This window comes from Hyperolius riggenbachi, chromosome 12, assembly GCF_040937935.1.
Source record: "Hyperolius riggenbachi isolate aHypRig1 chromosome 12, aHypRig1.pri, whole genome shotgun sequence".
NCBI lineage: Eukaryota > Metazoa > Chordata > Amphibia > Anura > Hyperoliidae > Hyperolius > Hyperolius riggenbachi.
Genome location: NC_090657.1, coordinates 167501034 through 167528592, shown reverse-complemented (window position 1 = coordinate 167528592; position 27559 = coordinate 167501034). Strand labels below are relative to the sequence as shown.

At 42.6% G+C, this 27559-nt stretch overlaps 1 protein-coding gene across 4 annotated transcripts in view; it reads right to left on the bottom strand.

The window, feature by feature from the left end:
- Positions 1-27559, bottom strand: part of LOC137542432 (cadherin-like protein 26) — a 604516-nt gene that overhangs the window by 140821 nt on the left and 436136 nt on the right. For 2 of the 4 annotated variants that reach the window (XM_068264330.1, XM_068264334.1), the window contains 4 exons: positions 23438-23491; positions 17808-17852; positions 12950-13006; positions 3171-3328 (listed from right to left, as the gene is read on the bottom strand). In XM_068264330.1, coding sequence (XP_068120431.1) covers positions 23476-23491 — 16 coding nt within the window. In that variant the 3' untranslated portion in view covers positions 3171-3328; positions 12950-13006; positions 17808-17852; positions 23438-23475. Of the gene's footprint in view, positions 1-3170; positions 3329-12949; positions 13007-17807; positions 17853-23437; positions 23492-27559 lie in introns of those variants that run through there. The other 2 variants (XM_068264331.1, XM_068264332.1) reach the window with 2 other exon arrangements.

The window sequence follows — 27559 nt, the reverse complement described above, 5'->3', positions numbered from 1 at the left end:
TGTAATTTTGGTATTGAGCTCAAATTATGATAAAAACAGCGTAATTCGGCACCCAGAAGTAGCTGGCAGCCGAATTAAGTCTTACTTCACGGCAGCCTGGAAAGGAAATATTAATTCATGCCGCGGCCTTTTGCAGGAGCAGGGTGAGCTATTTTTCGGCTTCATCCTGTGCCCAAAATTTCCTGGCGCCTTAATTACATGTATGCCCACCAGGTTCCACAGCCTATTCTGCTACCACCAACTCCTCCTGCTGCTCATAATTTGATTTATTTAATGCTGTGGTCCCACTGCCAGGTTCCACAGCCTATTCTGCTACCACCAACTTTTCCTGCTGCGGCTGCCGACATTGTATGATTTATTAAATACTATGGTCCCGACTCCCAGAACCATGTTCCATGGCCTATTCTGCTACCACTAATTCCTCCTGCTGCTATCATCATTTTATTTAATTAATGCTTTAGTCCCACAGTCAGGTTCCACTGCCAATTCTGCTACCACCAACACATTCTACTGACATAATTTGATTCACTGCTATGGTCCCACCACCAGGTTCCATGGCCTATTCTGCTTCCACCAACTCCTCCTGCTGCTGACATAATTCAACAAAGTTGAAGCTGCGCCGGGGCTGGATCTTTCAGCAAGACTACGACCTTAAACACAGCTCAAAATCCACTAAGGCATTCATGCAGAGGAACAAGTACAATGTTCTGGAATGGCCATCTCAGTACCCAGATCTGAATATAATTGAAAATCTGTGGTGTGAGTTAAAGAGAGCTGTCCATGCTCGGAAGCCATCAAATCTGAATGAACTAGAAATGTTTTGTAAAGAGGAATGGTCCAAAATACCTTCAACAGAATCCATACTCTCATTGGAACCTACAGGAAGCATTTAGAGGCTGTAATTTCTGCAAAAGGCGGATCTAGTAAATATTGATTTAATTTCTTTTTTGTGGTGCCCAAATGTATGCACCTGCCTAATTTTGTTTAAACAATTATTGCACACTTTCTGTAAATCCAATAAACTTCATTTCACTTCTCAAGGTTGCCCAAACTTTTGCATCCCACTGTGTGTGTGTGTGTATGTATATATATGACCTGTCCTCCACAGTCACCAGACCTGAACCCAATCGAGATGGTTTGGGGTGAGCTGGACCGCAGAGTGAAGGCAAAAGGGCCAACAAGTGCTAAGCATCTCTGGGAACTCCTTCAAGACTGTTGGAAGACCATTTCAGGTGACTACCTCTTGAAGCTCATCAAGAGAATGTCAAGAGTGTGCAAAGCATTAACCAAAGCAAAAGGTGGCTACTTTGAAGAAACTAGAATATGACATATTTTCAGTTGTTTCACACTTTTTGGTTATGTACTATACTTCCACATGTGTTAATTCATAGTTTGGATGCCTTCAGTGTGAATCTGCAAACTCTTTGAACGAGAAGGTGTGTCCAAACTTTTGGTCTGTACTATCTATCTATCCATCCATATACACACACACACACACACACACCAATCGTGGCCATAATTACTATGGAAGAACTATTTGATTTGTTGGTTTGGAATTCCTTAGCTGGCTGTAGAGTAAGATCAAAAGTATTGTTTACAATTTTTTTTTATTGCAAACAGACTTGGGCAACACCCATTTAAAAATTTACATATTTTCCAACAACAACAAAAAATGAAACATCCCATTACATTGTAAACACAATATCAAATACTTTGGGTAGGAAAAAAAAATTGCAATCTCACCCGAATATAAATACCAATTGTCCTATATGCAGTAGAGTTTATTCCACTAATGGGGCAGACAGATGAGATCGGCGTGGGAGCAATCAGGCTGGAGGAGGCTGGAGGAAGCCACAGATATGTATATTTTATTCCTATTGCCACATCTCAGGTTCAATCAGGACTAAGGAGTTATTGTACATTTATGACACTTCAGCTCTGCCTTTTGCAGTGTGGCAATATTTAGTAATCCTGGTAGTAGGTTTTCATTGTCACTTTCTACATTGTTTTTTTTTTGTTTTTTAAATAAACTTCTTGATGGAAGCAAATATACACAAAATTTGAAGAGAAAGAGAAAATCTATATATATTATTCCATGAGAATTTTGAAACAGGGCAGAGTTAGAATCCTCCATCACAAATTCAGTGCTCGTCCCTGGAACCAAGTCCACAATAAACCAACCACCATTTTGTTTTTCCTGAGAATACATACTAATATATGCTATATAAAAACTACAAACGTATGCAGTAAAGTTAGTGTAAACTGTCATCCAACCATTCCATGAGTCTAAGCCATTGAACAAAAACAATTTACAGAAATATACCATTTCCCTTACTTCTCATGAACATGGTTCTTTTTAAGCTGATAAATGGCATCTAGAGGATGAAGTCTTCGGGACCATTGGTTTTACAGTCAGATTCCTCCATTCAGAAATTGACGGGATAGATATTGATTGATGTCAAGTTAGGAAAAATGAGAGGACAGGAGCAGTATGAGCCGGCAAAGTGTATCCAACACCTTATCCACAGGTCCTACTACATGCAGTTTATGGTACTAGTGTATGGAGACAGCCAGACTGTAGGACCATTGCAGAACAGAGACTCCTTATATACAAAAGTACTGAAGATTTTGCTTGAAGACAGAGGTCATTCTTACTGGATTTTTTTTTTGATATGCACACATGATCCCTGTTGGATTGCTGTTATAAAATATTAGGTCCTAAAGACAATCTTTGTAACTGTCATGTGATTAAAGCTGGTCTTTTAACAGTCATGGGGTCTTCACAGTTGCCTTCCAGCATGTCAAACGTGGATGCAAAACTTTGCAGAGTTGTCAGGTTTTAACCTGGAGTGAAAATAAACTTATGAGAAAATAGATTGTATGTGTAGTACGGAAGAGAAAGAAGAGAGTCTCATATTGATTTCCAGCACAGGAAGAGTTAAGGAACTTCAGTTATCTATGCAAAAGAGCTTCTCTGAGCTCTTCGACTCAACTTGAGTTCAAGACAGTTTTGGTTTCTGATGCACTTAAACAGCCAAGAAACTTCGACAGACAGCTTGAGATAAGGTTTTACTGCAGGAAAGTTCAAATAGTCATTAATTCTGCTTTGTTTTATAAGACACTTTTCTTTGCTACTAATGTTCTATTCACTATCCATACTACACACACAATTCATTATATTATTTATTTATTCTTTACATCAGGTTTGCGTTGAGCTGCTTCCCCCATTGCTGATAGACTCCAAGGATGATGCTTTGGAAAGTTCCACTTCTTCTGCAAACATGTGCGGTTTGTACATCTCTGCATCATTCCTCTCAGCATTGAGTTTCTAAAAACAGAAACACAAAAATGTTCTATGTAAATGCTTTATGGAGACGATGCAGGATATGAAACTGCACATAATTTCCTGACATAAGATCCCATAAAATGTATCCTGGCATTACTTTAGTCATCTCTGAAGATCCAATATAGCATTTGTGTTTTGTCTTCATTTCAAGTTAGAATACACAAGCTGTTCAGTCTGATGCTGTTTTGCTGCTTAATATTGGTTTGCAAAGTGATTATCTCATGAGCTCAAAGAGCGAATATCTTTACATGAGCACTTTCAGAAAGACAGACCGAGGTCAGACATTTCCAAATCATGGAAAGAGCAAAGATTTCAGGATTTAAGTTGAAAAGGACATTAATCTATCAAGCAGAGCCGGGACAAGGTCCTCCAGCACCCAAGGCTGAGACACCAAAGTGCGCCCTCTCCATCCCTCCACCCCAGCCGTCACACACTGATTGCTATTAGACTAAGAGGTGCCACAGGGCCCCCAACACCTTAATCTCTAGTTATCTGGCTTGCAGTCACTGCCAGGAATCTTCTTTTCTTATTTCTTTCTGCTTCAAACACAATTAGGAATGACAGCTGAATGAATTGTGCGCCCCCTCCTACACTGCGCCCTGAGGCTGGAGCCTCTCCAGCCTATGCCTCGGCCCGGTCCTGCTATCAAGTTCAACCAGAAAGGCCAATTTGTCTCACTAAGGAAAGAAAAAGTCCTTACTGACTCCAGATGTCAATCAGATAAAATCCCTGGATCAACACTGCTGGGAATTATCTTGAAATTATAGCCATAGATGTCCTTCAATGCAAGGAAAGCATCTAAGACAACCATTTAATGCAGATAGAGGCCTCAAATCATAAAGGGCTGTGCAATAAAATAAAATAAATAAATTAAAAAAAATCAGGTCATTAACCGATTATGCCGCCTGGACATTGTCACGTCCAGGTGGTTGCTGTAGCACTGCTGCACGCGATCACTAGCGCACAGGTTGCCCCACATTAGCCCAGAAATCAATGCATGGGAACATGGAAAGACCGACGACTTAATTTTCAGAAAACACCGTCTTTCTACTGAAAAAAAAAAGTTTCCCGTCCTCTATACCCTTCCTGGAAGCGAGAGCGCTTGATTACAGGATTAAAAACATTATTTTTGACTGTGGCCATCTTGTGGCCAAATAGTGAAACTATTTACACTATTTATATACTTTTTTCAATGAAATAAAAAGACATTATTACATTCAAATTTAACTGTTTATATCCAAAAATTACCCAAATATTTTTTTTATGAAAAATAAAAATTACAATAAAAAAAAACAAACAAACATAAATCGTTACCTAAGGGGTCTGAACTTTTTTAATATGCATGTGAAGTGGGTATGTTTTTAAATTATAAGCTTGTAAATAGTGATGGACGCAACACTGAAAAAAATGCACCTTTATTTCCAAATAAAATATTGGTGCCATACTTTGTGATAGGGACATAATTTAAATGGCGCAATAACTGGGACAAATGGGCAAATAAAATACATAGGTTTTAATTATGGTAGCATGTATTATTTTAAAGCTATAATGGCCAAAAACTGAGAAATAATGAATTTTTTTTCCATTTTTTTCCTTAATATTCCTGTGAAAATGCATTTAGAAAAAAATAATTCTTAGCAAAACATACCACCCATAGAAAGCCTTGGGCAGCACGGTGGTATAGTGGTTAGCTCTCTTGCCTTGCAGCGCTGGATCCCTGGTTCAAAATCCCAGCCAGGTCAACATCTGCAAGGAGTTTGTATGTTTTCCCCGGGTCTGCGTGGGTTTCCTCCGGGTACTCCAGTTTCCTAACACATCCCAAAAACCTACAGATAAGTTAATTGGCTTCCCCCTAAATTGGCCCTAGACTACAACACATATACTACTACACAATACATACATAGACATAAGACTATGGTAGGGACTAGATTGTGAGCTCCTCTGAGGGACAGTTAGTAACAAGACCACATACTCTGTACAGCGCTGTGGAAGATGTCGGCGCTATATAAATACTAAATAATAATAATAATAATAATAATAATAATAATAATTGGGGCGGAAAAAACAAGATATAGATCAATTCATTGTGATAATTAGTGATAAAGTTATTGGTGAATGAATGGGAGGTGAAAATTACACGGATGCATACGGTGAAAAATCCCAATGGGCTGAAACTGTTAAAATACTGCATTCAATATTTTAGACTTTTGTTTGCTAATTCATAAAAATGTTCACAGGTGCGGCAGAAGTTTGGTAATTTACCAAAGCACATTGACAAAAACCTGTTCGGTAGCAGCAGAAGAGTGTGGAGTGGTCTCTGTGTTGTTACAAGCTGTTCCGTGTATCCCTTTAGAATTTACATGTTTGTTATACTGCTTCTGCTCACTTTGAATCTGTTTATTGGTCTTTCTTAAAGGAATACTTAAGGCAAAAAAAAAAAAAAAAACACATTTACTCACCTGGGGCATCCCTCAGCCCCCCGAAGCTGGATGGTGCCCTCGCAGCCCCGCTCCGATCGTCCTGTCCCCGCCGGCGGCTACTTCCGGTTCAGCGATTTTCCGCGTTCCCAGCCGCTGCTATCACCCTCTATGCTGCTATAGCGTCTATAAAAGCTGGGAACGCGGAAAATCAGCCGCGTTCCCAGCCTGTCGGCGGCTGTCGCCGAATCGGAAGTAGCCGCCGGCGGGGACAGGACGATCGGAGCGGGGCTGCAAAAGCACCATCCAGCTTCGGGGGGCTGAGGGATGCCCCAGGTGAGTAAATGTCTTTTTTTTTTTTTGCCTTAAGTATTCCTTTAACATTTTATTTAATTGCTACAGCTTAGATAATTGATTTCCTTACTAGTTCCTCCGCATCTTCAAACAGGAACCTCAAGGGTTAAACGTCTGAAGGGCTACAGGGTAAACCTCTTTTGTTCCGTTCTCTCTACTGCCTGCCTTGCGAGGTAGAAAATCTTTTTCCTCCTGAGAAGTCTTGACAATCTATCAACTACTGATCAGCAGGATTTGCAGGAGACAGGCTGTTTCTATTGGCTCTCTGCTCCTGTCAGTCATAGCTTATTCCTCTCTGCTTCTGTGAGTCACGGCTCCACATAGTCTCCACACTGTTTACGAAATATTTTACAACTCAACCACTTACTATGATGAACCCCTTTCTATATAAAAGGCAAATTTGAATTTCCTCCATACGCAGATCATGTGCCCTTGTCCTTTGTACAGTCTTAGAGATAAAACACTCCTCTGCCAAGCTTTTGTATTGCCTCTGATGTACTTATACATGTTAATCAGATCACCTCTCAGTCATTTCTCCTAGCTAAAGAAGCCCAGTTTGTCCAACCTCTGTTGGTAACGGTAAAAGAGACGTTCCAACCCTCTAATATTTTTATTCAGATCATCCTTAAAGGGACTCCGAGCAGTGCAGAAACTATGGAAAGATGCATATCATTTTAAAGCTCTATTTCTTCTCGTTCCAAAGATATATAAACCACCGCCCTACGCCTTTTAGTTTTCTCTATTTTCGCGATCGAAATTGCCGTGGCCGCGACTTTGAGCGTGAAAATAGAGAAAACTAAATGGTGTACCGCGACGATTTAGGGGTCGTCAGAAAGAGGAGAAAGAGAGCTTTAAAATGATATCCATCTTTCCATAGTTCTATTGTATTACACAGGGCGACTTTTTCCTGCTGAGTGGAGCTGCTGACTGAGAAAAAGTCGCCCTGTGTAATACAATATAACTATGGAAAGATGGATATCATTTTAAAGCTCCTTTTCTCCTCTTTCTGGCGACCCCTAAATCGTCGCCCTACGCCTTTTAGTTTTCTCTATTTTCACGATCGAACTCGCGGCCGCTGCAATTTTGATCGCGAAAATAGCGAAAACTAAAAAGGCGTAAGGCGGTGGTTTATATATCATTGGAAAGAGGAGAAAGAGAGCTTTAAAATGATATGCATCTTTCCATAGTTTGTGTACTGCTCGGAGTCCCTTTAATCATGAACTGAATAATTTTCACAGTGAATTAGTTTACATGAGGGAATTGTTCAGGGCCTGCCTTTACAGTGAGCCCTCACTTTAGGGGCCTTTTTCCACTACACAGCTGAATTTTAAAATCGATAGTGTTGCTACTTTATCATAGAAATTATGAGAAGTATTTTTCACTATAGTGATTGGTTTTGCAAATCGCAATCGCTTTCTGGAGCAATTTTAAGAGGGATAATGCAATGCACATGAAAAATCGCAATCGCATAACAAAATTAATGAAAAATCGCAGTTGCTGGCTTTTGCGATAGTGATTGCTAGTGGAAAAGGGCCCCATCAGTGAACTCTTGTGTATCGTATGATGTGAGCTGAGATATATGCCAGAGTCCCTTTAAACACCACCCTGTATGCAATAAAAGCACGACAATCATTAAAATGAAAATTGTTTAAAAGGCATCAAGACACTGTAAAACAAAAAAATTTAATTCATAGATTCAAAATTGTAAATTATAATGATGAGAAATGTAGTACTGACAAAGAAATTAACAGAATTATAAACATGATATTTAACCTCCTTGCCGGTCTAATTCCCGCCGTCAAGGAGGCAGCGCAGATTTTTTTAAAAAAATGTTTTTCTCTCAAATCATGTAGCGAGCCTAGGGCTCGCTACATGATAGCCACTGAGCGGCGTCATCCCCCCACCCACTCCGATCACCTCCGGCGATCAGAGTAAGCAGGAAATCCCGTTCAGAACGGGATTTCCTGCAGGGCTTCCCCGGTCGCCATGGTGACCAGGCGGGATGACGTCACCGACATCGGGACGTCACAGGGATTCCCGATCCACCCCTCAGCGCTGCCTGGCACTGATTGGCCAGGCTGCGCAGGGGTCTGGGGCGGGGGGGGGGGGCGGCTTGGCACGGCGGGTAGCGGCGGATCGGCAGCGATCGAATGTTACAAGCAGCTAGCAAAGTGCTAGCTGCATGTAACAGAAAAAAAATACGGAGGTTTCCTGTTAAACAATACCAGTTGATTGTCAGTCCTGCTGATCTCTTTGGCGGCAGTAGTGGCTGAATCAAAACCCTGAAACAAGCATGCAGCTAATCCACTCACACTTCAGTCAGAGAACCTGATCTGCATGCTTGTTGAGGGGCTGTGGCTAAAAGTATTAGAGACACAGGATGAGCAGGGGAGTCATGCAACTGGTATTATTTTAAAAGGAAAAAATCCATATTCATCTCAGTTTAGGTTCCCTTTAAGGAAAGTTTTGTTTGTATTTTTTCACCCTTGAAGAATAATTTTTTTTGTTACCAGCGGTGTTCAAATGCCAAACACACATATAATCAGATGCAAAGGTGAATTTCTGTAAATGGGTTTTCCCATTAGTGAGGAGAGCCGGAATTACATTCCTCTTTCTAGTTCCAGTTGGAGTTACGGATTCTAGCCTACATTCTGGACAGCCAGACTTTGTGCGTACGTATAAGTATGCCGTTGAAAAGTTGGGCGCAGGGCAACCCGAATGACAGCTCTACCAGCTGCCGCTAAACTCTCAGACAGCGCTAAATACTATTACCCCTCCGAGTTATTGCAACTCGGAGAAAGGTGTCATTCAAAATAACTTTTATGTGCCCCGCGCAGCTGCTATGGGGCGCCTAAGGTTTCGGCGCCCGGCGCTAAGCGCCAAAACAACCTGCTTCGGACTTTGCTGCCTAATTCCAACTATTCCATTCTGGACATTATTATGGAATTTCAATCAGCAAGGTTAAACCACTCCCACATTCTTACCATTCATTCACCAACAACTTTATTGTTACTTATCACACCAAAATGATCTACAGTATATCTTGTTTTTTTCGCCACAAATTACATTTTCTTTGGGTGGAACTTTTTTCTAATAAATTATTTTATTATGCATTTTAAAGAGAACCCGAGGTGGGATTTAATGATGTTAGTGGGGCACAGAGGCTGGTTGTGCACACTATCACCAGCCTCTGTTGCCCTATGGTGTGCCCCCAGGACCCCCCTGCGCTCTGCTATCCCCAGCGCCATGCTAGCGAGGCTGTTTACATGTGACTGTCTGTCAGCGCCGCTCTCCCGCCTCCTCTGTATCGGCGCTACCCGCCCGCGTCCCTTTCCTCTATTCAGCGGGAGGGAAGGGACGCGGGCGGGTATCGCCGATACAGAGGAGGCGGGGGAGCGGCGCTGACAGACAGTCACATGTAAACAGCCTGCTGGCGACACGCTGTGTGTCGCTAGCACGGCGCTGGGGATAGCAGAGCGCAGGGGGGTCCTGGGTGCACACCATAGGGCAACAGAGGCTGGCGATGGTGTGCACAACCAGCCTCTGTGCCCCACTAACATCATTAAATCCCACCTCGGGTTCTCTTTAAAAGGAATAATAAGGAAAAAAAAAGAAAAAAAAAAACATTACTTCTTAGCAGGGGCGTAACGAGACTTAACCCCCTTGCAGGTCCAATTCCCGCTACAAGGGGGCAGCAGAGCCTTTTTTTTATCATGTAACGAGCCCAGGGCTCGCTACATGATAGCCGCTGAGCAGCAGCATCCACCCACTCCAATCGCCATACATGTTAAAAAAAAAGCCCATAAGGTAACCATTTATGATTGATTCTTTTTTTATGGATTTTTATTCTTGTACATGTGTTTTATTTTGGTGACTATAGAGTAGGTGAGTAAGTGGTTACAAATTAGTAAAAAGGTTTGTATTTCTATATATAAAATAGGTGTAAGGGGGGTGCATTTTTTCTTTTTGGTCACAAGATGGTGCTACACTTAATTGCTGAGTACTGTAAACAGTACACAGAAGTAGTAAGTGTAAGTCTATTTACTTTTTCTTACTTTGTTAATGAAAGCCATGGTCTCACTGGCTTTCATTAAAGAAACTCTGTAACTAAAAAAAAGTTCCCCTGGGGGGTACTCACCTCGGTAGGGGGAAGCCTCTGGATCCGATCGAGGCTTCCCCTGTCCTCCTGTGTCCCACGGCGGTCTCGGTGTGCCCCTCTGAACACCGGGCATGTAAATATTTACCTCCCCGGCTCCAGCGCAGTGTCTGCTCTCCGCTCTGAGATAGGCGGAGATACCCGATCACTGTCAGCCCGCTCTACTGCGCAGGCGCAGGTAGAGCGGACCCGACAGAAATCTGGTATTTCCGCCTATCTCCGTATTGTTTGCCGCAACAGCGCTCCCGCTGGAGCCAGGAAAGGTAAATAAATCAGCGCTTGTCAGGCTTGTCGAGGGAGGATTCCGGGACACTTCTAGGAGCCAGCGCTGGACTGCCTGAAGCTACAGCGGAGGGGGAAGCCTCATTGGGACCATGAGGCTTCCCCCTACCGAGGTGAGTACCCCCCAGGGGACTTTTTTTTTTGTTAGAGTTTCTTTAATCACAGGCACTGTGATCGAGATTGAGAACAAGCTGTTCACCGATCACGGAAGGGCGGGATTCCGACAGACATGAAAGGCAGTGGCGCAGTGATCAGGAACAGCAAGGTAAATAAAGAAACATGCATGTCTGCGTCCCTGGTGCTGAAGTGAAGTCCACAGGGGTGTAGATATGCATGCAAAAGGTTGGGAAAAGGTTAATATAAAGCAACTCGCCAATCAGCCTCTCGTCCCCATAGCAATTGTTCCTAGCAACCATACCTTGACTTTCCACCTCCTGATATAAAATTCCCTGCCAGAGCTCAGTAGGATTAAAGCGGAAGTCGGTACTCTTCAGAACAGCACAACCACTCGGCACTCAGTATTAAAACTTAATGAGGGATTTCAAAAGGACCAGCTCTGCAGCCATTCAAATATGTATTGCTATCACCCCAAACTTCGCTGGACGTGGCTTACTGGGCAAGCTAAGAAACGTTCAACCGGATTTGACAGAAAACACTTTATGAATTGCTTTACAACTGTGCGCGTGACACAGGACACACGCACGTGAGCAAGCACCAGCCCGGCGTGAAAAGGCTGTAGTGCCGTCCTACTCCCTGGTCACCCGAACCCAGCACACCCCCGCATCACTGCATGGACAGATTTGATGTATGGCTGTTTGATGAGATGTTTGTTATATCCATGGCATGAAGAGGATTAAAGCGCTTAAAGTCACAGTGCCCGGTCTGTCTTGTGAAGCAATTCTTAAAGCTAAAGTCGGAGGGATATGGATGGTGACATTCTTTTTCTTTTTAAACAATGCACATTGCCTGACTGTCCTGCTGATACTGTGTCTCCCACAGTGTGATGTCCTGACAGTTTGCCGCCTGTAAACCTCATTGCATTGTGGGAAATAACAGCTTTCTTCAACTGCCAAGCAAGCAGTATCTCCCTCTGTGCATAGAACTCTCACTAACAAATATTACAGATCACCTGACAGAACTAAGGATGTCACCACCAGTGATACATTTCAGAATATAAATCGAGGAGAGGGAAGATTTTACAATGGGCAATCACTAACTACATAATCTATGAATGAATATTAGAAGGGGAAAAAAAGTGTTATTTTCACTACAGTTCCTCTTTAGTCTGGTTTCTGAACCAGTATGGCTGCTCACTACAGCTATCCCTTCCTTTTCTAGGTAGAGGTGAAAGCAGACTGTTCCAGGTCATGCTCACATCATGTAGGGCAGCACTGGATTGCTATAGTTACTGGAACTTAAGATGGCTATCCAGCTTCCTCTGGCAACCAGCTTTCACAAAAGTAGATCCAATCAACTCCCGATCAGGTAATCATACCCCCCTTTCATGCACAATCTTTGTATGTGTGTAGGTGTGGAGGTGGGTGACCAGCACAATGTAACTACACAGAAGCAAAACTAATTAACCCTTTGAACTCTCACATACAAACACAATCAACTCATATACAGCTACCATCCCTTCAGATAATGAAAAGTCAAAGACATTCGTTTACGCTACCCAGGACCCCCCTGCACATCGGAGCTGCCCTGCACCCACACAAGCTTGTCCACGCCTGTGCGGTATCACGGAGCCCCCCGTGGTCTCCGGCTTACCACACAGACACAGCACTTGCATCTGGAGAGAACCGAGGCCCTGATCATTACCACAAGCCCTTGTCGGGATGCATTACCTGTAGGTGGGGGAGTCAGTGTTAGGAGTAGGTAGGGGTAAGTTACTGTAAGAAGTAAATAGGGTTGGTTATTTTTTTGTTAGGCTTAGGTAGCATTGGCTGAAGTAAGCTGCCTGCTGTTGGGTGGCATCTGGACAGGTCATGTGACTCCCTATAACTACAGAACATTACATTTCTTGCCACGTATTGTATTCCGGCCCACTGGATTTAGAGAATGAAAATACAGCCCAGACTGAAAAAGTTGTACAAGCTTGTTATATAAACCTGTAGTTTTGTCTTTTAGTCTTTGTGATGTTCTGCAGACAGTACATAGTCTAACGCAGCACCACATGCTGTATTATGGTCACAGTTATGAATAACAGGTGTTTTCATATTTTTAGTGTTCTTTTCACTTGGCTCTGCTGTCAGCTGTAATACAATGGAACAGAAGCTGGTGGGAGGCAGCTGTAGACATTACATAACTTGGTGTTGTGTGGATAGTACTTGCTTCACACATCCAGAAGATAAACGCTAGAAGGAGCAGACTGTTCTATTGTTCACAACTTACGGAATGTCTTAAAGAGGCGGCACGTTCCATTCCATACTTCCTCTCCCTGTGATAGCTCTACAAAACAGGAACAGGTCATTAGCAGGATTAATATGAGTGTTTTCTATCTTCTCATGAGTTTCCTGCTCAAAACGCTAATAGGACACAGAATCCTTTCTAATGGATTTTTTACAACGTAGAAAATAAAGAGACACAGATCAGAAAGCAATGAACTAGAATATGATTTATTTCCCACAATGTCCATTTACTATAGAAATTGTCCCTCACTTAAAGAAAATCTGTACTCTAAAATGTTTACAGCAAAAAGCATACCATTCTATTCATTATGTTCTCCTGGGCCCCTCTGTGCTGTTTCTGCCACTCTCTGCTGCAATCCTGGCTTGTAATTAACAATTTTTACGCAGTGTTTACAAACAAACTAACCAGCTTGTGATAGGCTCACATAAGCAGAGTGTGTGAGTCATACAGAGCCTGCAGGGGGCCTGCAGAGGGTGTGTATTGCTTCTATCCAATCACAAGCAGCCCTGCACATTCCACACATTCAAGCCTTAGCCCGACAGAAGGAAACAGATTAGATCATATAACAGAGATAACACAGCCACTGTGCAATTAGGAAAGGCTGCAGTAAGCCAGAGCACATTTTAACCTTCCTTGCAGTTCGGGGTAAGCCGCGCAGGAGGTTTTCTCAGGCCCTACTGGGCCGATTTGAGTAATTTTTTTTTTGCTGAACGCAGCTAGCACTTTGCTAGCTGCGGCAGCACTTCGATCGCCGCCGCCCCGCGCTCGATCGCCGCTATCCGCGTCGCAACACAGCCCCCCCCCTAGACCCCTGAACTGCCTGGCCTATCAGCGCCAGGCAGCGGCAAGGGGTGGATCGGGACTCGCTTAGACGTCACGACGTCCATGACGTCGGTGACGTCATCCCGCCCCGTCGCCATGGCGACAGGGGAAGCCCTCCAGGAAATCCCGTTCTTTGAACGGGATTTCCTGATCGCCTATCGCCAGAGGCGATCGGCGGGGCTGGGGGGATGCCACTGAGCAGCGGCTATCATGTAGAGAGCCCTAGGCTCGCTACATGATTTAAAAAAAAAAAAAAAAAAAAAAAAAAAAACCGCTGCGCTGCCCCCTGGCGGTTTTTAATATACCGCCAGGAGGGTTAACAGGCAAAGGAACTTATAGAATAGAAGAACTAAGGCTGAAAATATTGTTACAGAGTCTCTTTAAAGTGTACGAGCATTCAAGCTATTGGGGGTAAAGGATTTATACTTACCTGGAGCTTCTTTTAGCCCGCCCCCTGTAGTCTGTCAGTTCCTCTGTGTCCAACTGTCCATCTGTCCCCTCTGATCTTCTGCAGTCAGCCCTACTACACATGTACAGCCCTGGCCATGCACCTCCTTGATCCTGCTCCCATGGCCGGGAACATTCTACAACTGCACAGTTACAATCTGGAGCATTCTACAAACTGCGCACAGGCAGAGCACTTTCAGCCAGGGGAGCAAGGAGGCGCAGCAGTTAGCGACTACCAGGGCTGACAGCGGGAGTAGGCAGGGAAGCAGACCAACAACAAGGGTGCTAACGAACTATAGGGTACTGGAAGAGGCATCAGGTAAGTATAAATACTTTACCCCCAGTCATTTGTATTTCCAAATTCCCTGGCTGTCTTGTTGATCCTCTGCTTCTAATACTTTACCCGTAGCCCCTGAACAAGCATGCGAATCAGATATTTGACTGAAAATTGACTGCAGTTGTTGTGTAATTGTTTCAGGTATGTGATTTGGACACCATTGATACATAAAAATCAACAGGACTGCCAGGCAACTGGTATTATTTAAAAGCAAATAAATATGGCAGCCTCCATATCCCTCTCACTTCTAGAGTACTTTAAGGGCAGATGCATATTCCAGCAGATTAAACACGTCTGGTTATCTACTGACCACCACTAACATATCTGAATGAGTAACTTCCAATTGAGTACAGATGGATTGTTAGATGAGAGAGTGATCAGACCTCTATCCCCTCCTTACACGGGGCAGAGGAGGGGGATAGAGGATTTTGCCACTTCACCCAGGAGGCAGAAGCTGGTTTAGGGGTAAGAAATCAGTGAGGATTAAAATAACCTCTGGAGTGGACCAGTTCTATGGATCAGCTTCCAGATGCCTTCACTTACCAACCCTAACTTCCACCTCCTGGGTGGGGCAAAAAGGGCCACTATGTCATTCCTTTGTTTATTAATACTAGTTACTTGCAGGTTTTTTGTTTTGTTTTTTTAATTCATAAAGCATTTAAAGTAAACCTGAGATGGGACAGGAAAAAAAAAATACATACCTGGGACTTCCTCCGGCCTGATCGCTTCCTTGCCGTCCTCCTCCGATGCCTGGATCATTTTCAATAGGCCCCAGAAAGTCCTCTGGTCCAGGGGCAATTGCAACTGTGCAGCCCTGCCACACGCTCCTGTCACCTGGAGTGCTCTGCACGTGTGCAATACTACTGCACAGGCGCAGGGAGTGCAACGTGGGAGCACACGAGGTTGGACAGCACCCGCGCCAACTGGAGGACTTTCCAGGGCCAGTTGCGGAACATCCAGGTGACGGAGGAGGATAGCGAAAGAACGATCAGGCTGGAGGGGGCTGTAGGAAGCCCCAGGTATGTATTTACCAGGAAGAGCTGCTCCCCTCTTCCTGGCTTGGTGGATATCTGTGTTAACAGGGATGAGCTCTGGGTAAAATTCGAATGAAATCCGAATCAGTTTCATTCGGATTTCATCCTCTAATTAGAGCAGCTGAGTGGGTGTGTGCGGGGGTTTAAATTTACCCAGCAGCCTTCTTCTTTAACCTGTCCCACGGCATGTCCCACGCTGCGTTACAAGCAGTGTCACCTGACTACTACGCTTCCTCCTTCAACCAGGAAGGAGAAAGTGTTTGTAGTCACGTGGCCACGGCTTGGAACCCTGCTCAGCTGTACTAATTAGAGGATGAAATCCGAATGAAACTCATTCAGATTTCATCCGAATTTGCTCATCCCTGTGTGTTAATATACAGAGCTATAGGTTATGTGTGCAGTATACAGAGCACAATAGGCTTCTTTAGATCCTTCCTTTATCGTTTCGGAGCCATCCGGTATAAACATGAGTCCCCAATACTTTCCTCTCTCTCTGGAGGACTCAGCAGAAAAGTTCAGCTCGCTAAACTGCTTAGAATAGGAAAAAAACATTTTTTTCTCCTTCTAATTAGTCAGCTTTTACCAGCGTCGGTTTTTTACTTTTTACTAATAAGAATGTAAATTTATTCCCACCACCTTTGCTGTAGACCTGCAAATACTTCACTGGGTTGCTGATGTGCAGTTTTCATTGAGAATGGGAAAACAGCTCACATCCTGAAGGAGCGCAGACAAACAATCTCACCTGACCCCTCCAATTATTGTGATTATTGATTTACAAAGCACCAACTTATTCTGTGGTGCTATGTAAGAAACAAACATGGGGTTCAACATAATATAGGCAATACTATACTCCTATAAACAGAATCGATACAAAATACAGAACTGGTAATGACGGTGAAAAAAAAAAAAATTAACATGATAAATAACAAAAATTCCGAGACACAAATGGGTGAGAACCGTACCCTCGAGAGGCTACAATCTAAAGGAATGAGGGGGGGGGGGGGGGGGGAGACAAGAGGTGGGGTGGTATGCAATCAACATACCTAGAACCAGTGTGTTTATAGGTTACCTTAGGCCTAAGGTAGAGTGTGTACGCTTGTCAGAATAAAAGTTTTGAGGGAGCGTTTAAAGATAGCAAAGGTTGGAGATGTGCTGTGGAAAGGCATTGCAGAGGAGGGGTGAAGCACGTGTGAAACATTGTATATACGTACATGTGAGGAGGCGATTCTACAGGAGGAAAAAAACATGTGCAGATCTGAGATTGCGGTTGGGTTGGTATCTGGAGACTAGTGAGGAGATGTACAGGGGAGAGAGATTGTGGAGAGCTTTGTAAGTTAGAGTTAAGAGTTTGAACTGGATCCTCTGGTTAATTGCTAGCCAATGAAGAGAGCTTGACAGAGAGGAGCAGCAGAGGAAGAGCAAGAAGAAAGATTAATGAGACGAGCAGCCAAGTTCAGTACAGATTGGAGCGGTGCCAGTCTGTTAGTTGGTAGTCCACAAAGTAGTATGTTTCAATAGTCCAGAAGAGATATTATATGAGCATGTACTAATATTTTAGTTGTGTCCTGAGTGAGAAAAGGTTGGATGTGAGATATGTTTTTGAGTTGGAGATGACAGGAGCAAGTTAGGGAGTAAATGTGAGGAAAGAAAGAGAAAGGTCAAATATTACCCCTAAGCACAGTTTGGGAACTGAAGTTATGGGGGTGTTATTAGATTTATATATTTGGCAGAGAGTTGAATAGAGATGGAAAAATGATTAGTTCTATTTTACTCATATTAAGTTTTAAGAAGCGAGAGGACATGAAGTGGTTATGAAACCCAAATGATTTGATTAAGTTGCCTTGACTGTGCAAAGCCTTCAGGTACCCCTACAGACAAAGCATGAGAAGAGAGAGACTGAAGGACCTTGCAGAGAAGTAAGAAAATTACCATGAGAGAGCGAGGCCCTTTATGCCTACAGATGAAAGTATCTGTCGGAAGTAAGTTGTGGTCAACAGTATCAAATGCTGATGGTAGATGAAGGGGGATGATTATGGAATGATGGCCTTTGGATTTAGCTGTAAGAAGATCATTGGCCGCTTTAGTAAGAGCTGTTTCTGTGAAGTGGTTAGAGGGAAAGCCAGACAGGAACTGATCAAGCAGGGAGTTAGCAGATAAATACTGGCTTAGTTCAGCACTTTCACTATGGAAATTGCCTTACCGCGTATACTCTGGTGCTGGATCTGTGAAAGTTTCCATCAATCTCCTGCCAATGACAAGAAAATGCAGTTAGAGGATACCTCAGTCACCGTTCTGCAACAAACAGATATTTGCAATCTGTGTGAAATCCAATATCCAATTAAATCTAATGGCAAGAGAACCTCAAAAACAAAAGTGCGAATAGACACAAAAAGCCTATGTAGTGTGACACATAAGGTGAAAATGTAATTATTATTGTGTATTTATATAGCACTGACATCTTCTGCAGCACTTTACAGAGTACATAGTCATGTTACTGACTGCCCTGAGAGAATCTCACAATGTAATTTCTACCACAGACATTCATTTTCCTATGTTCCTATTGTATTTTATACAATAACCCCAGGGGGGGGGGGGGAATTCAGAGCAATTAAGCGGTTTATTTTTTGGGTGTGGGAGGAAAGCAAGTGCTCGGGGGGAAAAACACATACATGTTCCATTGCAGATAGTGTCCAGATTTGAACCCTGGCATATATGCTATCCACTAGGCCGGCTGCTCATGTAGACTGGTAAATAGCAGGCACCCGCTGTATAAGAAGAGGGGGACATTCACCCCACTCTCTCTCTGGTAAATGGAAGTCCTAAAAGAACTCAAGTTCAAAAACACCTGGATAATAGTTGCACTCTAAAAAATAGGGACATAGGTAATAAATTGGAAAAGCCTTACCCATAAAGGGATGGGAATGATACTATAGGATAATAATATTTTAAAAATGGTTTGAAATAAGAGTTGACAACACAACACTATGTTAGGATCCTTGGTTCGCATATCTAGGCCCCTGACAACTTCACTTGTGGATCAGGGGAGTAGATATGCGTCTCTTACATGCATCTCCATCGCTGTCCCGCCAGTCTGTATGTAATCGGTGGATGGGAACATGTGCTCCCAAAGCCAATGAAAGTACCCGTAATTAATGATTACCAGCATCAGCGAGATGCCTGCGGCCATTCATAAAATGTTCAAAGTACACAGTGTGGGGACATCCAGTGGAAAACAAAAATAAAAACACAATTACATACATTAAAATGCATTAAAAATAAATCCCCCATTAGTTATTTCAAGCCCCACCCATAGCTACCAAAATAAAACACAAAAATTATAGCAATTAAACAAAAATAATAGTTAACTTAAGGACATTTTAAATATGTATAACAGTATATTACTGTTTTTGCAAATATGGGCTTGTAATTATTGATATAATACAAAGAATCACAAAATGAAAAAAAATACCCCTTTATTTCCAAATAAAATATTGTCACTAACAATGTATTAGGGGCATAATTTAAATGTTGTAATAACTAGTACAAATGGGTAAATAAAATGTGTGAGTTTTATCTACAGTAGCACTTTTTATTTTTAAACTATATAGTGGCTAAGGACCTAGAAATAATGACTTTTTAACAATGTTCCTCCCCATTCTCTTTAAAATGCACAGGAAATAAAATATTTGTTTGCAAAAAGTACCACCCAAAGAAAGCCTTGTTTGTCTGACAAACAACAACAACAACAATATATTGATCATTTAGGTGTGATAATTAGCGATGACGTTATTGGCCAATGCATGGAAGGAGTGTGATATGTGAAAATTATTGTGATATTTAAGGGGAGATAACCTGTGGTATGGAAGTGGTTAATGATCTTAGTTTAGAAATGTCAGCAGGTGGGGCACCTTCTGGTACGTCTGGAGCCATGTCTTTTTTCACTCCTTTAAAAAGAATCTGTACTCTAAAATTCTTCCAATAAAAAGCATACCATTCTATTCATTGTGTTCTCCTGGGCCCCTCTGTGCTGTTTCTGCCACTCCCTGCTGTGATCCTGGCTTGTAATTGCCAGTTTTAGGCAGTGTTTACAAACAAAAGACATGGCTGCTAACCAGCTTGTGATAGACTGAGAGGAGCTCAGTCTGTGACTCACAGAGCATGCAGGGGGCATGGAGAGGGTGTGTATAGCTTCTATCCTATCACAAGCAGAGCAGCACATTCCTGCCTGAGTGTCTGAGCCCGACAAAGCCATCAGAGGAAAGAAGATTAGATTATATAACAGAGATAATACAGCCACTGTGTAACTAGGAAAGGCTGCAGTAAGACAGACCACATTAGAACAGGTATAGGAACTTACAGGATAGAAGAAATAAGGCTGAAAATTTTGTTACAGAGTCTCTTTAAGGTCCAGAAAAAAATCCAATCCCAGGACAGTACAGCAGAGAGGCAGGTGCTTCATACCGAGCGACAGCTGAAAAGAGGCAATTTCACTCCTGAGAAAAAAAACTTAGTTGGAAGAAAAAGAATTCCACAATTGGGAGGAGAAATCTTTTAAGGAGGATGAAAGGGGGATATATAATAAAAGGACTGAAGCTTAAGCTTAAAAGGATCAAAGCTCTATAAGGAAAAAAATATATATAATAAATCACCCATCGCTCTAACGATCATCGGAGATATCAGAACTTCAGAGAGTATTCATATTAATCTTTTGTAGATGAAACCTTATGAGCATTTTATCTTTTTAGTCAAGTGAAAGAAGAAAAAAAATCCAAGTTAGTTTGTTCTTCGCCATGTAAAGATAATGAACTCTCTCTTCTCAGAAGTCTTACAATAAAAGAAAAAAAAAAAAAAATCATGCTCGCCGAAATCTGAATTAAATCTATAAGTACAAAATTTACAAATAAATAAATACATATTTGATAGAATTTTAAGTTAAGGTTCGAGTCCGCAAGTGTCCGGGGTCCGGGGGCCGCAAAGAGACCGTACGGGTCTCTGCGGTGGCCACAAGTTACCACCAGTTGCGGATCCGGAATGTATCAGTTCCGGCTACAATAAAGTAGCCGGAACTAGATACATTGCAGTGCCAGAAAGGCACCGCAAGCATGGGGGATACCGGCATATAGTCTGGGCCCCCCAAGTGGCATAGGACCGGTGCTGGAAGCATCCAGTCCTATTGTCAGTGTGATGAGAAACATCCGTTTCTCATTGCACAGCATGGCCACATGTTCGGGTCAGGATCCGTCCCGGGTGCGTGGGCCGGATGACCGGACCCGAAAAATAGCACATGTTGGAAAAAAAGTGTCCGGAGTCCGGGTCCGATCCGGCTCCGTTCTGTACGGAACGGACGCGTGTGAACGTCCGCATAGACTTTACATTGCTATGCGGAACGTACGTTCTGTTTGTACAGTATACGGTCCGGATCCGATCAGGCGAATCCGGACAGCGAACGCTAATGTGAACCGGGCCTAAAACACAAGAACACCTGATCTGCGCACTTGTTCCACGCCCAGTAGATGAACTTTACTGTTAAGTAATATATTTACACCAACAGGTTTTTTTACAAAAACATTGTATGTTTAAGTTTAGTCAAGACAACCCCAACCAAGCATTACAATACTCAATAATTATGTCTTCTTAGAGGCGCTCGCTCCAACTTCATCTCAGCCACCCAGCACAATTTTTTACTGACCAGAAGAAGCAGGGTCAACTTGCGAAACGCGTAGCCTACCCTTGTGCAATAAATACATTTTTCCAGCCTTTGTACGACTGGCTCATTCTTCTAAAAAAGTAAGCAGACCTATTCCTCTTTATTTTAATCTTTTAATGCATTTTATTATCCCAGGTACTGCAACTTCTTGTACTGCATACTTCTACCAGCCTATAGATTGAGGTACATGCCCACCATAAGCTCACTTCCTGCATGGAACTTCCTGTTTTGTAATTTGATTCCATGTCTCATAGTGTTGTGCTATACGATAGAGACTAAACATGACTTTTTTTTAACCTGAACTGATTACAGATTCTGCTAATTTCCACGGAAAACGGAGTTTCCAATACAGGATTACTGATTTATGTGAAAAGGTGTTTTTTGTTATGTGTTAATAAAGGTGTGTATTTTGAAGGACAAAAAAAAGTATGCAGATTTTGTTAATATTTTGGGGGATGCCATTATGCAGAAGGTTACCCCTTTCAGTACGCCCAGGAAACTGGGAAGTAACCAGTCTGCAAATTCTCAATAGGAGTTCTATAAGCTGTAAGGAAATATTACATTATTATAAGTTCTGAGTTCAGGTCCACGTTAAAGTCCAGATGCACCTAACCTGACAATAAACTAGTAAGACAATGTGACGTTCCTGGGTTTTAAATGATCACCCAATATATAGTGTGCATGTCAAAGTACAAAGTGATGTTCTATGGAGGGACGGATAGCTTGTTCTCCATCACATTCCTTCATTAATGGCAAAAAGTAAATATGTAACCGTAGTGAGAGGAGAGCGGGGTCATCCTTTAGTGGTGCTCCTAGCTCACTTGCATGGTGGTTTAGAATCCCAGCACAGAGGATAGTATTGGTGAATTCCTCCTGAAAGGATGATCCGCCTCTTGTCACTACAGCTGAATAATTACTATTTGAAACTTGGAGAATTATTGCACCAGGACCTTATGAAGACCTGCGATTGGACCAAAATGGACTTGTGTCATTGCCCATTTTTTGCTCCAAACCACTGAATAGACCAGATGACGTGGTATTGGTATACATTGAGGGAAGATTGACTGAATTTTGTCTTTCGCATTTCTGCAATAAAGCAAAAAAAAAAAAAAAAATTAGATATCTACTAAAGTTTTTATAATTCTTTAATTGAAACTTTATTATCCTATGATAATTACAAAAAACTCCAGCATCCACATTCCTGCCTATGGCAAGAGGGCGCAAGCGCAGCCCAGTAAGGAACACTTTTTTTTGTAAGGAAGAACATTTTTTATTGTACATGGCATTACCCAAACAGCCTTGTGATCATTTGTTGTTTGTTAACAATGGTAGCAGTTTGAAAACTGCTTGGGTAATGTATTTCAATGGGCTGGTGCACACCAGAGCAGTTTGTTTTTTCCACAAACACAAACTCAGGGGCTGCGGGTTTTTTTTTTTTTGTTATATTTCTGAGGTGTTTCTGCCTCAATGTTAAAGTATAGGAAAGTGGAAAACAGCTCTGAAAAATGCTAGATCAGAGCGGGTTTCCAAGTGTCTTTGTTACAGAAGCTGTTCAGTAACAGCTTTACTGCAACAATGTATGAAATCTGCTACACAAAAACGCTCCGAAAAAATGCTAAGCATGTTTAGAAAATCTCTCTTCACACTTAGAAAATGCAAAACGCCAGCGATTTTTGCAGGAGCGATTTTCCCCCGATTTCATGAGGAAAAAAAAAAAATCACTTAACACTGCGACGATTTTGGCGCAATCACGTTTATCGCTTCTATAGCACTAAGACGCGATTGCCTGGAAATCGCAGGAAAATGGTGCAGGCGTCACGTTTGTGTCTCTGCTCGTTTTTGGGCGATTTGCAGCGATTAGCACAAATCGCCCAAGTAAGGACGGGCCCATAGGGTTTCATTACGCTAGAGCTTTTAAAAGGCGCTAGCATTTGAGCGTTTTGCCGAAATCGCAGCAAAACGCTGTAGTGTCAATGGGGCCTAAACATGCCTCAAAAACCTCTAGGGCTTTGCAGGTCTGCTAGAAGTTGTTGGTGTGCACTGGCACACAGTGTGTTTCTGCATCAATTACATGATAAAATATTAGTAACGGGGGAAAATCCAGCAGTGCAAATATGTGATACCTCATGGTTTGCAGAGTCCGCAGCGTTTCCCAATGATGTTATAAAAGCAGATGCCTAAAGGAGTAGAGAAACACAAGGACATTAAGCAAACATCTGTTACTGCAAGGTCACACTGATCAGTAATTACATACAGTATTATTCAGCTTGGCCTGGTCACTGCAGGAAGTCAAACATGCCTGTGAGATCCAGACATACCAATAATCAATCAACTGACTTGAACTACCACAGAAAGGTCCAAATCTGTCAGTTGTGCCAGCTAAATGTCACAGGCCGTTCACAAGCAAGAAAACTGCATTATATCGTCACAATCTGATCTGTGAGTTTGGTAAAGATTGGCAAAACATTCAAGTGTACTTTACCTGAAAGCAGAAACCAGAATTCAGCATATAACGAGCTAAAAGTTTAAAAACGACCTCTTTAGAAAAAAAAGGCTCTGCCCTCCTCTGCGCTCTTTAGGCTTTATGCTGTATTGTCACATTATTTTCGATAATCTCCTAAATTAACTTGTTTTAGTAGGAGCAGTGGTGGTCACATGACTGGCACTGCATCTTGGAGTTCCCTGGCGACTGGCAGGTGTCCTTTGTAGATGCGAGCAGTCGGCCTGTCCAACCCTGGCCCCAACCCCAGTGGCCATGCAACCCCTCTGCACAGAACGCTATGGAACAGTGGCTGAGTGGGAAGTCCTAATTAGGAGAAGTTTGTGAGCAGCAGCTTAACACATCCTTTCTGCGCCTGATGTAAAAATTGCTACCACGCCCAGACCACTCCCGGCCATGTGAGTGCGATCAGGCAGTGCACGGCCTAAAGCCTGCTGCCACTAGTCAGCTTTCAGAGGAGCGCTGTGGCCGATTGGTGGGTTGTGGAATGACGACGAAGGCCCAGGACAACTGCAATGCTTTTTTCGCTTAAGTTTCCTTTTTTGTGTTATAACGTTTTATTGAGCAAAATATCATAACAGGATATAAACATACATGTACAATTTGTTTCATAGAGGTAGTCTGAGACAATGACATTATTACGCATGCATATAGATGGCTGATACATAGTGTTTTCCGTCTGAACATGCAAGTAAGCTCATGCAAGTAAGCTCAGTGCAGTGCCCTATATTCATAAGACAACAGAGAGTATGGATAAAGGCATAGTCTCATTACTTTAAAAGTAAACATCTATTCACATAACAGGGGATAAAGAAGGATTAAAAAGGGAGGGGGGGGGGGGAAGAAGGGGAAACAAGCATCCATCCGTGGATGGGTGGGGAGAGGGGAAGAGACACATAGGGGGAGGGAGGGGTGGGAAGGGAAGCCTGGTTGACCAGAGTTGTATCATGGGGTGACCATAGTGTATGAGGATTACAGGAGGTTGCATATAGCCCAGGTGTAGATCAAAAGGTAAAGGGAATGGCATTCACTCAGGATTTTAGTGATTTCAAACTAGGAGGTTACATGCGTAGTATGGTGGCTGTTAATTACCTGAAAATAAGGCCCTAGCCCCATCTGATTCTCTATAATCATCCCAGACAGCCCATTTTTTAACAAAAGCTTCATTACGTTTATATGCGCTATAGAATAGATCTTCAAGTCTGCAGATTTCATTAAAGGGACTCCGAGCAGTGCAGAAACTATGGAAAGATGCATATCATTTTAAAGCTCTCTTTCTCCTCTTTCCAATGATATATAAACCACCACCCTACGTCTTTTAGTTTTTGCTATTTTCACGATTGAAATTGCCGCGGCTTCGATCGCGAAAATAGAGAAAACTAAAAGGTGTAGGGCAACAATTTAGGTGTCGTCAGAAAGAGGAGAAAGAGAGCTTTAAAATGATATCCATCCAGCCATAGTTATATTGTATTACACAGGACGACACTTTCCCCAGTGTCAGCAGCTCCATTCTGGTGCTGAATGCAGCTGCTGACTTTGACAAAAAGCCGCCCTGTGTAATACAATATAACTATGGAAAGATGGATATCATTTTAAAGCTCTCTTTCTCCTCTGACGACACCTAAATCATTGCCCTACGCCTTTTAGTTTTCTCTATTTTCGCGATCGAAATCGCGGCCGCGGCAATTTCAATCGGGAAAATAGCAAAAACTAAAAGGCGTAGGGTGGCGGTTTATATATCATTGGAAAGAGGAGAAAGAGAGCTTTAAAATGATGTGCATCTTTCCATAGTTTCTGCACTGCTCGGAGTCCCTTTAAGTTCTGTGAACACTTGAAGAGGGGTAGGAGTTAGGGGACTTCTCCAGTTGCGAGCAATTAATAGCTTAGCAATAATCATGAGAATGCTAGTCAGGTTTTTCTTTAATTGCGCAGTCCCACTAGGGAGTAGATTGAGTAGAGCTACTTCTGGGGTGAAAGGGAGTTTTTCCATATACATGGCGTCATTGATGGAAAAGATGATTTTCCAAAATGGTTGTATTTTGGGGCAATGCCACCATATGTGCATGTAAGATCCTACTTCGTTTTGACATCTCCAACATGTGTCAACATTCCCAGGGTCAAACTTTGCCATCTGGGTGGGACATCTGAACCATCTGGCAAAAAGCCTATAGTTACGTTCTTGGAAGGCAGCTGATATAGAGGATCTGTGTAACGAAGAGAAGACATCCTCCCATTGTTCACTTTCCAGGGCATGTCCCAAATCTGAGTCCCATTTGTCGGTTAGGTGAAGCAAATGTGGTGTGCTAGGTGGACATATTAATTCGGAATATAAAGTAGAGATCTTATGATCCGTGGAGACAGAAGAGGAGCAAAGTGTTTCAAACGGGGTAAGTTTCCTATGGATATTAGAATGTGGAGTTAAAGAGTTAAAGAATTGCCTGGTCTCCACAGGAACCAGTTAATCTGAGGTTTGTCCTCTCGGTTACCCAGATCCTCCCATTCTTTAATCTTATTATTACTAGTGATATGCCTGATCTGCGGCCAGAATTCCCGATCCCATCCCAGAATGGATTTAGCCCTGAGACCGACGGCTAGGTTTGGATTGTCTAGAAGCGGTGTAAGAGGGCCAGGTATCGTGGATAATCTGTGTTTTTTAATGGCTACATCCCAACCTTTTAGAATCAACTGGGGGCCCAATGCTAGCAGTTCCTTTTTGGGTCTAGTAGAAGGAGTTAGCCAAAGTAAAGATCTAGGGTCAGTGGCCGAGAATAGCGAATCTAATATTACCCATTGTTTGGAATTTCTACTTTGGAACCAGTCTACAGCTCGTGTTAGTAGGACCGCCAGGTAATAAGTTTGGATGTCAGGCAGACCCATTCCCCTCCTACCTTAGGTCTGCTTAGTAGTTTACTATTAATTCTATGCGATTTTCCATTCCAGATGAATTGTAGAAAGGAGGTGTGTATTGTTTTGAGGAAAGAGCTGGGTAGCCAAATCGGGAGGGCCTTCATTACATACAGTAGTTTGGGTAAGATATCCATTTTGATGACGCATATTCTACTGGACCAAGAGAGGTAGAGAGATTTCCATCTAGCCAGGTCACCTTTAATCTTTGCTATTAGCGGGGGGAAATTAAGTTGGAATAGTTCTAAGAGGTTGTTGGAAATATAAACCCCTAAATACTTAATCCTATGTTTCTGCCATCTAAATGGGAAGGAAACTGATAAGTCCTGTACCAGATCATCTTGTAGTGATACGTTAAGAACCTCTGTCTTAGATAGGTTAATTTTAAAATTACTGTAGTCCCCAAATTCTGACATTTCTTTGAGGATATTTGGGAATGCAATACATGGATTAGATATGAAAAGTAACAGATCATCGGCAAAGAGGGCCAATTTGATATGGGAAGATCCGAAGCTAAAACCGCTTATAGATGAGTTGTCGTCACGTAGGGCAACAGCAAGGTGTTCCATGCAGATGACATATAACAGAGGGGACAGGGGGCATCCCTGTCTCGTACCATTACGGATGGGGAAGGCATCCGACAGGGTTCCATTTACTCTAACCCGAGCTGTAGGGTCATGATAGAGAGCCATTACTTTGGATCTAAACTTAGGACCGAGGCCTATTTGCTGTAAGGAACCTTCCAAAAACTTTCAATGGACCCTGTCGAATGCCTTCTCCGCATCCACCGACACCACACACAAGGGCTGCTTGGTTTGAAGTTTCCTTTTAAGTAATAATG